The 14,263-nt window shown below is 38.3% G+C and overlaps 1 protein-coding gene across 1 annotated transcript in view; it reads left to right on the top strand.

Moving 5' to 3' along the window:
- PKG-I (protein kinase, cGMP-dependent, type I) overlaps window positions 1-14,263 on the top strand; it is a gene marked incomplete at its 3' end in the record, with an annotated part of 123,830 nt that overhangs the window by 97,283 nt on the left and 12,284 nt on the right. Inside the window, 1 exon segment of the mRNA NM_001043586.1 lies at window positions 13,289-13,383. Coding sequence (NP_001037051.1) covers window positions 13,289-13,383 — 95 coding nt within the window.

The following is a 14,263-nucleotide window of genomic DNA, read 5'->3' on the forward strand; positions in this document are numbered from 1 at the left end:
TTTGAACTATTTTGTTTGGACATTCTTTTGCCAAAGAGCTTATTTAGAACATTTTATGATAAAGTTTAGCGTAACGATATTTAGTGAATTTTTTTTTCTGTGTATGCAAGGAATTGAAACTTGATCGATATATTTCTACCTTCACTGATATTTTTGGTGATTTTATTTAAATCTAGAATATCTGAGCATACAAGTTTTATATTTTTGTCTTTTGAAATGCAAATTTTTCGTTCATCGCAAAAACAATACTGCTTAGTTACTAATCTATGGATACGTGGCTCATTGATTACATTTAGTTGAAACTCTGTAAATTGTAGGCACTTGATGCAAGACCACTAACATTGTGCGACAAATATTTTATAAAAAAAAAGTGTATTTTTAAGCGATAAACGCAGCATATCAGCCCGCTGAGTTTCTCACCGGATCTTCTCAGCAGGTCGCGATTCCGATCCGGTAGTAGATTCATTTGCGAAGCAGCTACTCTTAAGTTGTTAGGTCTCCTTTGGAGGCGCTCGGGTAGCTGTTAGCAAATTCCACCCCTCTAGGCTGAGTCCTTGCTCGTCCACCTGCCCTGGTAAAACTGGAAAGGCCTCCGGGCCACCAGTAATCTCTCAAACATAAAAAAGTATCACGGTTTGCCTAGTAATAATTACTTAACATTAATTACTCAATTAAAGCAAATGTGACATTTAAAACTACATACTATTTATAGAAATAACATGACATCATGCCGATCAAAAGTGTACGTGACCAAATCGATTCACTTTGCTCAAATATGAAGGAAAACAACATTGTATTGTAAAATACGTTTAAAATGTTTTTTGGTCACTTTGTCTTATTGTTCAGAGAAATATAACATTCAAACGTCTCCTTGCCATGAAGTAATCGCACTGTTCATTCAAACTCTGCGGTAATGACACAATCGTTACGAAAACTATTATTTCTCTATGCCGTGAGTAATCATTTTGAAACCCGTATATATAAATGATTTAACGACTTCGTCTTACTTCTTGTTGTTTCTCTAGCCCGGTGACGCTGACATGGTCTCTCTAGGTCTAGACCATCAGCTTAGTTTGGGGAAAAAAAATTGTTTTTGTTGCCCATCTAGATTATTGTTTTTGTCCTTAGGACTTTTTTGATCGCCAATTTGGTCGAGAAGCGTAGGGCCTTACTGTGAGAACACTATGAAGACAATGCTTAGTGTGAGAGGAAATATTTACCTAGGAAAAAATGGCCGAACTTGCTGATACTTTAATCGGGAACGAGCGTTAGCTTCGGATTAGATGGTGTATGAAATTTCCTTATAGACAGACACATTCAAAATTTTAAGCTTCAGAGAATCTTAAGAGAGAATTTTAAGAGAGCCAAAGACAATATCAAAACCTAGCCCATAGAAATAAATCTCAATTGCTTTGAAATAGCTGATGTCATGTCCTTAAAACGTGAAGTATGACTTTTTTAAGAAGTAATAAGCTAAAGAAAGCGAGATTTCTGTGGGGCAAATTTTCGATTATTGTTCCATCGATTGTACTTAGTACTTCCAGGGAATAGTAATTTGTTCACAATTAATTTGAAATAAGGAGAAAAATGACTAAACCTTTTCAAATGAAAATGAATTTATGTATGGAAAGCACATAATTTATCCTTTTTACACGCTTTATATTAGCTTCACTTGTATGTATGTTTGTATGTTTGTAACTGACTCCTTTAGACGCGAGTTTGACCCACATTAAACGGCCAGATTTCATTCAAACCTTGTAGACTATCGAGGACCGATGACAATACACTAATTTGATAAGATCATTCCATTATTCACTTTGCAAAATAAGATTTTTGCCAATTTATATAATTTTTATCTATAGTCGATAAGGCAGGAATTGATGTTAAAATACTTAATAGTTTTAAAAACACGTTTTATGAAAAATTCAACAAAAAAATAGAAAATAAATTTTAATAAATTTAAATGTTGAATATAATATTTAAAAAATAGTTGATTTTTTTACAAAGCGTGTTTTTTTATTTTAGTTTTTTATACTATTATTTATTTTAATACCACAGGCCACTAATTTTATGATCTATTATTTGTATCGAATAAATTAGTCACATTTAGTTTTCCAAGAAAACAAATCCACCATTTGAAACGTCGTCCAACTGTAACAAAGTTACCGTTTAGTAGTTTTTGTGAAATTATTTAGATCACTCCGCCTCTAGCTTCTACGTTTTCAAGGTGTATTATTATCTCATTCATTTCCGTCGTTATATCAGAAAAGTTTTTTTTTTATCCGTTTTTGATTTACATTCGTTAAGCCGGTTTTTGTTTAGGAACGTTTTGATGAGAATAAGAATGGATTCAGTGATGTGATAAATTTTTTGTAAGGTAAGAGTAATTTGTGGTAGGGCGTATTAGGCCCGGGTGGATATACAGATAATGTTGTTATATTAACTATTTTGGCCGCAAAATTGCATTGTTCCTATTTTAAGGGTGGCATTGCCGTTGAATGTTGTTGATTTGTCAGTTCGTTCATTTGTACTTTTTGGAAGGGGGGTTTACCAGTGATCCGGAGACCTCTTTAGCTTCATACGAGCTTGGAAACATATTTGATAATAAATCATGTAACATAATCATACTGTGATACAGAAAAAGCAATAACGCCGTCTATTGAGTTCTGCTGTGTATTATTATTTAAACTATGCATATTGTGATAAGGAAACTTAAATGGAAGTGAACGGGGCATACTATAAAAGGACAGGAGAAATGGTGTATAACTTTAATGTACTGGTATCCGAGAGATAGAAAAAGAAACCGAGGTAGATCATTTAGAACAGTCTTTCTCAAAGTGGGCGATAACGCCCCCTGGGGGGCGTTTGAAACCTAGAGGGGGGCGCTAAGGGGCCCAGGAAAAAATGGGGGGCGTTGATGTGGGTTAGGGGGGCGCTGTAAAATTTGTAATTTCATTTACTTATTTTACCCATTACCGTCCAATGTCAAATAGTATAGTAAGCCTATACAGCTCACTTATTGTAAACATTGTTTACTATTTTATTTCTATATAATAATAGGTTGGGGAAAAAGTTACTTCGCATTTTTTAAGAACATTCACAACATTTTTTAATATAGTTTATTCGCATTTAACTAAAGTATGTCGGTACCATTTTGTTCGATAACTTTTTGCCATCTTGTAGGTAGGGACATGATCCCATTGCTATAGAAAATTTGGGGCTTCTGATCAAAATACCGCGACAATTGGTTTTGGCAGTCCTCTCGTGATGTTAACCTGACACTGCCTAAAGAATTCTGAAGAGACCGAAACAGGTAGAAATCTGAAGGTGCAAGGTCAGGACTATACGGCGGATGCATTAACACCTCCCAGCCAAGCTCTCTGAATTTTTGTTGAGTGGCTAAAGATGTGTGAGTTCTAGCGTTATCGTGATGAAAAACCACACCCCTTCTGTTGATTAATTCCGGCCGCTTTCTCTCAACTTCTTGCTTTAATCTTATCAGTTGTTCGCAGTAGAGTTCAGAATCGATGGTCCTGCCTGGTGGTAACAGCTCATAATGTATAATGCCCTTCCAATCCCACCACACACACAGCATCACCTTGTTGCGAGTTAACCCGGGTTTTGTTAGAGTCAGTGAAGCCTGACCGGCCTTTGACCACAACCTTTCTCGTACGTTCTTATCGTACGTGATCCACTTTTCATCACCAGTTATCAACTTCTCCAAAAATGGTTCGGTTTCATTACGTCGTAATGAAGAATCACAAATGAGTACACGGTTCATTAGGTTTCTTTCAGTGAGCTTTTTTGTGTACCCAGTTTTTTTCAAATGCACCATAACTATTTTGTGGTCAATTCCAAGTTCTTCAGTTACGTCGTAACTACTGATATGCCGATCTTGCCCCACTTTTTCAAAAATGGCATCGATTTTGTCCCAATAGGGCGACCAGAGCGACGTGTATTTTTGACATCAAAATTTTCGGATTGAAAACGCTTAAACCAAATTTGTGCTACTCTCACAGACACTGCACTAGGTCCATAAACATCGCAATATTTTTTTACGGCTGGCGTTGCTTTTTTACCTTTTTTGTAGTAAAATTTTAAAATGTATCGAATATCTTCATGAGATTCACTCATCTTGACAGTACGAAAAATAAATAAAATCACACAAACATCCTAATTTTAATTTGGAATTATCTTCTTTCGAACTTAAACTTTTAATGATACCAAAACCAGCCAGATACAAATAGTATAGCCAAGGAGATTTTATTACAAGTTCATACATTTTTAAGCTATTGCATAGCTTTTATCGCGGGCCTTGAGCGCGGCGACCGAATCATGAAATTCCGTAACGAAAAAAACCTAACATCCCTCACTCCGCCTACCATGTAGCTCGCGTTCAACACATTCACACGTTGCGCTTGTGTAGTGTTTGTGAATAAGCGCGTGGCGTGACGTCACACTGCATGCGCATCATAAAAAGTCTGCCCATCTCTCTCTCGGTTTAGCTTATGAGTATGAAGGGGACAGTTAAGGTTTTGCCTTTATTAAGGTTTAATATAGCGTGGTCTTGTTTTATTATTGTTTTAATATTAAATTATCATTGTCTAATTATAATGTCATAAGTTAATTAAAAATGCTATGCAATAGCTTTACCGCCGCAGTTCCCGAGTGCCACACTTTTTTTTTTTTTTTGTTAAGAGGAAATCGCCGGACTCCGCCCTTCACTGGGGATTCAGGGCGGGGCATGTCGGAGTCGAACCGACTAAAACCTCTTGTCGCTCAACAACCAGCATCCAAACCTCGCATGAGACAGAGATCATGAAAAGGCAAAGGGGGGAAAGTGAAGCGTTTAGTGCGGAGCACATCTCTCCCATCACCTTTCCCCTCGGGACGCCGGACTGGTGGTTGTCGGCGCCACGACCACCAGCCCTCTCGGTCGGCAGGCTGTCCGAAGCCCGCCTAGATGGCGCCGGTTAGAATGGTCTATCCTACGGAATACCCCGCGGGTCAGAACCAACGTGGGTTGAGGATAGCCGGCCTTCCATTACCCGGATGCTCATGCGTAAAACGTGTGCAGATCAGCTTGCACGTCGTCTTCTTAGGCCCCCTTTGCCGGTCTCCAGGCCGACATGTGAGTGAGATCCGAAGCACTTAGAGGGCCAGGGCTTGGGCGAGATTCGCCTCCCTGGACCCCGCTCGATGGCGGCGGGCCTGTGCATCTCTCACGCGCCCTGCCGCCTCCTTTAGCGAGATGGTGCACTCGCAGAAGTCGAGCATCGCCTTCCACGACTCGTCGTCGCCTAGCATCGATGTCACAACACTCGGCAACGACAAGTCGTTTCCTATTTTTGCGACGAGGACACGCCGCCACCCCTCCCATGCGGGGCAGGCGACGAGCGTATGCTCTGCCGTGTTCAAGTCGCAACCACAATGGTGACACTCTGCCGTCGGCTCGGCTCCGATCCGGTGCAGGAACTCACCGAAGCAACCATGCCCAGTGAGTACCTGCGTGAGCCGGAAAATGAGGCGTCTTCTGTCACGATTCACCCAATTGGCGCTCTGACCACACCGGGGCTGGGACGCGCCACGCCCTGGGCACGAAGGTTAGCCCGCCACTGATAGTCAGCGGCGGGCGCCTCCGCCTCCAGGACCCAAGGCGGCGTCCCAGCCAGTACACACGCCGCCTCGAAAGAGATGGTGCGATAACCACAGATGGTCCTGACCGCGATGGTGCGTTGCGGCCGTTGCAGCAACTTTGCTACCCCCACAGCCAGTGACTGGCCCCACGCGGGCGCCTCGTATAAGGCGCATCACCTGGTCAGGCCCTCCGATGTTGGGAAGAAGACGGCTTAACACGCCGGCCACCCCCAACAAACGAGGGACCAGGTTCTGAAAGTGAACACGGAAGGTCTAACGACTGTCCAGAATGAGGCCGAGGTACTTCAACTGCACCCCGACCCGATTCGGACGCCTCCAACCACGATATGGGCATCGACAGGTGGCACTCTCCGCGGCCTGTGGAACCACATGGCCTCGGTTTTACTGAGTGTCACGTCGAGGCCTAATCTCCTGATTTTGCCGATGACATGCGCCACCCCAGCGGTGGCAAGACGAGCAAACTCAGCAAAACTCCCTCCCGGGACATGACCAGCGTGTCGTCTGTGTGTGTGTAACAGATTACGCTTAGGCCCAGGAGGAGGGCACCTCTCAGTACCCAGTCATACCCGATATTCCACAAAAGGGGGCCGAGCACCAACCCCTGTGGAACACCGCGACGACCGGGAACCTGTGCACGATCCCACCGTGCTCAGTACACGTGACCGATCTGTCCTCTAAGTAGGAAGCCACCAGTCGGCGAAGGTAGTGGGGCACTCTATGTCTTATCAGGAACATTTTTTAAATAAAAGAACACTTATTGCGGCATAACTATAATAGTTAGACATATGCTGTCGCGACACTTTTTGTAAATAATGAATGTTTTTTCCAAGGTCGTAGTACATTATTTTATTCTATTATCAATAGTTTTCGTAGGGCACGCGACGTAAATAATATTTTAGGTAAATTTTTTGTACACCTTAGGTTATTGGAGTTTTAGTAAGGATACCTAATTTTTTTTAAAAAAGAATATAGCCTAAGTCACTCGGGAATAGTGAAGCTTCCAAATAGTGAAAGAATTTTTCAAATCGCTTTAGTAGTTTCGGAGCCTATTGAATACAAACAAACAAATCTTTCCTCTTTATAATATTAGTATAGATATTAATTATTACAAATAATAAAAACGCTGACTTAGGCGGCGGTTTTTATTTGAACCAGTTCTAAATTATAAACTAAAATTCTATGAAAAATTACCCATATTTATCTATAATACGAAATGATATTAATTTATTTTTAGTAGTTTTCTTCCTTCTTGCGTCGATAATCCTCAGTGCTGAGGGTCGTGGCCTCCTCTAATAACTTTCTCCTGCATCATCTTGCGCCATTCCTGCCTGTCCTCGGCTGTGTGGATAACAACGTGGACTGAGGTATTGAGAGTGGAGCGTATTTGGTCCGACCAGCGCATTGGATTTCTGCCTCTGTGCCTTCTCCCGCATACCTTGCCTGTTACCAGCAGCTTTTCCAGATTGTCACCTCTCTTTCTGGCGATATGTCCAAAGATCTCGAAACTCCTCCGCGCGCATGTAGTGCGGAGGTGCATTGGAATCTTGAGCTCGGTAAGAATGGATTCGTTGGTTCTGTGTTCTGTCCAACGAATCCCGAGTATTTTCCTCCAGCACCAGATCTCAAACGCGTCGATGCGTTGGCGGTCGGCTTTCTTGAGGGTCCAAGTCTCTGCGCCGTAGAGAAAAATGCCACCCAAACACGGTCCATTTGGGACATAGCTCTCTTTGCCATACTGATCCGCCTTCTGAGGTCCTTTTCGGAGGATCCATTACTAGCTATGACGGAGCCCAGATAAATGAAATCCTCTACGACTTCCAGGTTTAGCTTATTCGTAGTTTAATAAGTTATTATTGTTAGTAGTATTATTTACTAGTCGAAATATAAATTTTTAATTATCTTATGATGAGAATCTTATATTAATGAGAAAGATAATCAACAAAAATAGTTTCGTTCTAATAAATTAGCATAGTAACAGTACAGTGAACTAGCAATTTATTTTGGTAATTCTGAATTTAAACAAACATATTGATGAGAAGAATTCATTTTTACTTTGCAAATTTGTAAATACAGGCTCTGTAGCAATGTACGGACATGTAATAATATGAAGAAACAATAATAGCATCTACAAATATATATGTACTACGTGGTACTACATTTACTAAAATTAATACCACATTTATTAATTAAATTAATAAAATTGTGGTTTTAAAGTTTTAGGGGTGTATAAAAAATGGGGGGCGCTGAAAAATAATTGATTTTCAAAGGGGGCGGTAAAAGAAATAAGATTGATAATCACTGATTTAGAAGATGGGTGGACGACATTAAAGCAGTTGCGGCAACACATTAACGAGAACAGTTGAAAATAGGAGCTTATGGAGACAGTTGGACAGGCCTATGTCTATAATAGACAAACAGATAAAAAATGATAATAGTTTAATTAAAAAAAAGGATTTTGTCTGAATAAAGGCTTTATTATTTATTATTATTATTATATTGTAATAAATTTTAAGGATCAAGTATCTAAGAAGTAAAAATTAGAAAAGAAGGTCGATTTATATTCGGTACTTTTTTGCCCGATACGTGCACAACGGCACACATCTAACATTTTATTTATACAGTTGTGAAATTTCGACTACGTATCTCGAAGTGAGTCGCAACATTCTCATTGCGATGTCCATGTCTGTGGTCGGCGCTGGATTTGCAATTCAGATTAGATATTTGGTAGGGAAGAGTAACTCAGAAAACATAGTCAAGTTCCGTTAACGGGGAAGTTACGAAAGAAGCTCATGGACAAATTAAAGATTGAATTTAACAGAAATATTAAATCGATGCATCGCCCTTGGCGGCTGGAATTGAAAGGAAAAAGTGTCATGGCGGACGTCGCTCGTTGACAATTTTGACGTTCCGAAATCAAACAACATCTTCTAATTATTATTTGAATAGATTGTTATCATTTGAAATAAACGGACCTCGTTGTTATTGTTGTGTGTTTTATATTTCAATACTAAGTGCAGATTTATTAATAATTTAACGAACAGACTTTGCTCCCTGCTAATATGTATTGTAATACGACGCTTCGTATGAAATACATTGACGAATACCATGCATTATCATCAAAATGTTAAAGAATTTTCTATTCGGTATAAATAAAATAAAAATAAAAAAGCCTGTATTTCCTTATCCTGAACTTACATTTGCAATGTGGTATTTATTTGTTAGTGTTTAGTTAGTTATTAATGCTTATTGTCTAAATGTTAGTACGAGTTAATTTTTGTTATTGGATATGGACCCCTCCTCGGGTGAAGGCCTCCTCCAGTCCTTTCCACTGATCTCTGTCCTTGCCGATCGTTTGCCAGTCTTTTCCTATTATTTCGGTTATGTCGTCAGCCCATCGTCTTTTCGGTCTCCCTACCCTTCTTTTGCCAATTGGCCCTTTCCAGATTGTAGTGTTGACTGTCCACCTGGTGTCTGTGTATCTCAATACGTGACCTGCCCACTGCCATTTCAATTTTAGAGCTTGTGTGAGGGCATCTGTCATCTTTGTTTTCTGTCTTATTACTTTGCTCCTGACTTTTTGAATTTTTCTTATGTTTAGTATACTTCTCTCCATAGCTCTTTGTGTTGTTGTGATTCTTTGTTTTGCTCTTGTCGTGTATACCCAAGTTTGGCAGCCATACAGTAGACAAGGCAGTATACAGGTGTCTAATACAGTTTTCTTAAGGTTTATTGCGTAGTCTCCTTTTAAAATTTCTCTGAGTGACCAAAATTTTTTCCAGGCTATGTTTGTTCTTCTTTCAATTTCGTCTTCATTGTGCGTTTTTAAAAATGATATTTGTTTGCCTAGGTAGATGTAACTATAGACATATTCTATAGTTTTTCCTTTTACATTGATGGGTCGTTCTATGCTGTTTGTCATGATTTTGGTTTTTGTAGCATTCATCTCTAATCCTACTTGTGAGCTCGCTTGAACAAGAGAGCGGAGCATATCTTGTAATTCATTTGCTGTTTCAGACAGCATAACTATGTCGTCCGCAAATCTGAGATGGTTTAGATACCTGTTGTTTATTTTTATACCTCTATTTTTCCAGTCTGTGTTTCGAAATACATCTTCTAGAACCGCGATAAACAGCTTAGGTGACAGGGGGTCCCCCTGTCTGACTCCTCTTTCAATATTAATTGCATCACCTCTAGATTCTAGCTTCACATAACTTATGCTGTTGTTGTATATATATTTTATAATATTTATATATTTCGAATTTATGTTTAATTTCTTTAGTGATTTCCATATAGAGTTGTGGCTTATGCTGTCAAAGGCTTTGCTGTAGTCGATAAAACCTAGATAGAGTGGCTTATTAAACTCTTCGTATTTTTCTATAACTTGTTCTAGTGCCTGTATATGGTCTAGTGTACTAAACCCAGAACGAAATCCAGCTTGTTCTATTGGTTGTGCCTTTTCAATCTCTTGTGTTATGCGTTTAAGAATTATAGATGAGAAGATTTTGTATATATTTGCCAGTAAGCTAATTGGTCTATAGTTGTTGATATCGAGGGGGTTTCCTTTTTTATATAGTAATATGATGTCCGACGTGCACCATTGGATTGGTACGATTTCAGCTTCTAGTATGAGATTGAATAATTCTGTGAGAGGCTTAAGTAAAACTGGTGCGCCTATTTTCAGAGCTTCATTGGTTATTGCGTCGGGACCAGGACTTTTATCTGATTTTAGATGCTTCAGCTGGGCGTATGTATCTTTTTCTTCTATAGGTCTAATTGTTTCCGTGTTATAACAGTTGTGTGAATCGTTGGCTTCCTTGATGGTTTTATTTTTGTTTTTGTATAATTCTTGGTAGAAAGAAGTTGCCTGCTGTACGATTTCTTGTCTTGTTGTAATTTCTTTATGTTGGCCTTCTAATTTTTGTATCCAAGTTTTTCTTAAGTTCAATTCTTTAAATGCTCTCTTTGTGCTTCGGAATTCATTTAAATTTTCTGTTATTATTCTTTGCCTGTGCTTACTATAGTCTCTTTTAATCGCTTTGCTAGTTTCCTTATATAATTTGCTTAGTTCTTTCTTTGTATCAGCATCTTTATTCTTTCTTAGAGTTAATTCACTGCGTTTGTTAATTAAGGCTAGTGTTTCTTCGCTAAATATTTTGTGTCGTTTTTCTTTTTTTGTATTGTTTTTGCTAGTTAAACTTTTTGTTATAGCTTTTTCTAGCGCATCATAGTAAGATTGAACGTTTCTGGTATCTGCTAGTTTGGTATCGATGTTCGATTTGAGGCTGTCTATGTAGTATCTTGTTTCTTCTTCATTTTTTGGGATTTTTGGTGGTGGTTTAAAGCCTTTTCTATTTTTTTTCACTTGACTCAATAGAACTGTTGCTCTAAGTAGTCTATGGTCTGTTTGAAACTTTACGTTGTTGAGAACTTCGTAATTTTGGACTATTTTTGGGACATTTGTCATGATGTAGTCGATTTCGTTTTTAACTTTTTCGTCTGGTGACTTCCAAGTCCATCTTCTGCTTGGTCTTTTTTTGAAATAAGTGTTGATTATTGCTAGTCTATATTCCAATGCATATTCTAGCAGTCTTTTGCCTCTTTCGTTTCTTTGGCCTAGCCCGTACTGTCCCATGACGAGTTTTTCTTCTTTTTTGGGTTGTCCTATTTTTGCATTGAAGTCTCCTAATATTATGATTTTCTCATTGGATAGTGTGTGAGCTTTTTTCAGATCATTGTAGAATTTTTGTATTTCTGTATCGTCTGATTTTTCCGTGGGTGCGTATGCCTGAATTATAGAAATGTCTAGTCCGCCAAAATTCATTTGAAGTAGCGCTACTCTCTCCGAAATGCCAGTGAAGTTAGTTATATTGTTTTTCCATGCCTTTTTTATTAAAAATCCGACTCCATACAATCCCTTTGTTTCTCCTATATAGCAGAAAACATAGTCTGAATACTCTTCTATGTGGCAGCCCATTTTTCTTGTTTCTGAGAGTCCTAGTATGTCGCATTTTATATCTTTCAATGCATTATTGAGTTCTAAGTATCGGTGTATTGATGACAGAGACCTGACATTATAAGTTCCAATTTTTATACAATTCTTAAAGTCTTTGTTCAGTTTAGTGGTTTTTTGTTTTTGTGGTTTTCCTGGAGGGTTGTGGTCGTACTCTTCCACGGGGACCAGCCGGCTTGGAAGATGTGTGTTTTGTATTAATGTACATTTTTCAGTTTGTTTGTTGTTTTCTGGCTGAGGCTGGTCGGTTCGTTGCTATATATTTGTGGTGTTGGCTTGTGTGTTTATTTTCTTGTTATTTTTGTTTGTTAGATAGTTTAGTATGCTCGGTTTTACTCCACCTTCGGAAAAGCTTGAAGACCTTTGGATTATGTGGGCAGCCAAGGTTTTGTTCTTTTTGTTTGCTTGAGATATCTGCTCGGCATGGTTGATTGTGTTATTCTCTGGAGATTCTGATAGATTTCTTTTATTGTTTTTCGGGTCTTTGGATAAATTATTTAGTAGAACAAGCTTGTCGTATTTAATAATGGCTTTATTACCCTTCTCTCTTTCTGCTATAACTTGCTCCTGTAGTTCTTTTCTTTTTTGCAAGACTGATTGAGGGTAGTCTTCTTTGATATAATACGGTATATATTTATAATATTAATACTTGAGTTAAAAAAATTACAAGCGAAATAAGGTTCAGAATTATTAAATCACGTTCACATTTCAAATTTTACTCAGTTCTTAACCTTTCTGGTTTCATTGTAATTAACTCATTAAATATCTTTTTAAAATATGAATGCTTAGAGTCTGTCTTCCCGCCATTACTGGCTGTAAGGTCGGTTTTGATTCCGAACTGGTGATTTTGACTTTATGGTGCACGAGTGGCGATATTCATGCTCTGATTTCTGTGGGCTCCAGTAACCAGTTAACACCAGATTAGCCGTGAGGTTGTACAACATATGAACAATAAAAAATACGTCATAATTATTTTCCTGCGATTCAAGTCGACCGACATTAAAATAATTTTTTCCCAGATGAGTAAGCTGTACTAGCTATGTGATATATTAACTCGGAGGCTGTTAATTTAATACACGTCGATAAACCATTTTTTTTTATTGCTTTGATGGGTGGACGAGCTCACAGCCCACCTGGTGTTAAGTGGTTACTGGAGCCCATAGACATCTCCAATCTAAATGCGCCACCCACCTTGAGATACAAGCTCTATGATCTCAGTATACATAGTTACAACGGCTGTCCCACCCTTCAAACCGAAACGCATTACTGCTTCACGGCAGAAATAGGCAGGATGGTGGTACCTACCCGCGCGGACTCACAAGAGGTCCTACCACCAGTAAAAAAGTATTATCGTACAGAAATCAGATCTATACCTGTATATCTAAATAAGGACGCATTTCTTCATTTTATTTTAATTCGAATACGTGTAATTGTCAAATCTAATATCGTGTTATTAAGTTCATTCGATTACGATTTATTATAATAGTTATTCGTTAAGCTATATATTATGACAATATAACGTGGCAGTAAGGCGTTTCTTGAAACGCCCAGTGGCAGTGTTCGAGATAATCGCCGCTTATTATCTACCGGTTTTTGTGAAGTACCATTTTTTATTTTCAGGTTAAAGTTACACAAAAACTACCGAATAGTAACGACGAGAAATTCATCAGAACCCTCACGAAAGGAGACTTCTTCGGAGAGAAGGCCTTACAAGGGTAAGTACATTCAGTGATAATTTTTCATGGCGTTGATCATTTTAAATTTAACTTCTAGATTAAGAATTCTTGGTGATAAATCCGGTTGTTACTACCAGCGTACTTACTATTATTTTTGGCACTAAAGGTGTACTGATATCATATCGTGAACATTACCTTTCACTGATGCATAAAGGCGAAATCCTAATTATATTGTTGAAGATCCGTCCGGTTCTGGTTTGAAGAGCGTCAAACCGGAACACGTGATTGCTTCGCGAAAAAAATAAGCAGGATTCTGCTGTCGGCCTTGCCGGTAACATCTTCCACAAAACCGTTTGTCAAGAGGATAAGGATAAGGCAACCGATATTCGAATACAAATAAAATTGTAATTATATGCCTTAAGATGAACGAGCGTATTTACGTTTAATTTTTCAAATCGGTTCAGTAGTTTCAGAGCCTATTCAATACAAACAAACAAATCTTTCCTCTTTATAGATTTCTTGTGATTTCTTTCCACAATTTTAGACTAAAGTTAAGAATCAATGGAACTGTGTTAAAATTATATTTAATGTTAATAGCATCAGAGAACTGAGAATGAATACAATAATTATTTGAAAAATTAGTTAAATTATTATTAACTCATTTTTGTAGTGACTCGCTAGTTCACTCCGAATCCTGTTTATCGTCTTGTTAAAATTGTTTGTGCGACAAAAAAATACTTTAATTAGAAGAAGCCTTCAACGTCAGAGTTTGATGTTTAGTGACATTACAATGGTCACTTATAAATCAAGTTCGTGATCGTGTAAGAACTAATTGGAAATAATTTCTTTCAACACAATTATTGCTTAAGAACTTTTTGGGTTTTGATAAATTATTTAATAAGCGTATGTGTAAGTGTTA

This window comes from Bombyx mori, chromosome 3 (genome assembly GCF_030269925.1).
Source record: "Bombyx mori chromosome 3, ASM3026992v2".
NCBI classification, from domain to species: Eukaryota; Metazoa; Arthropoda; class Insecta; order Lepidoptera; family Bombycidae; genus Bombyx; species Bombyx mori.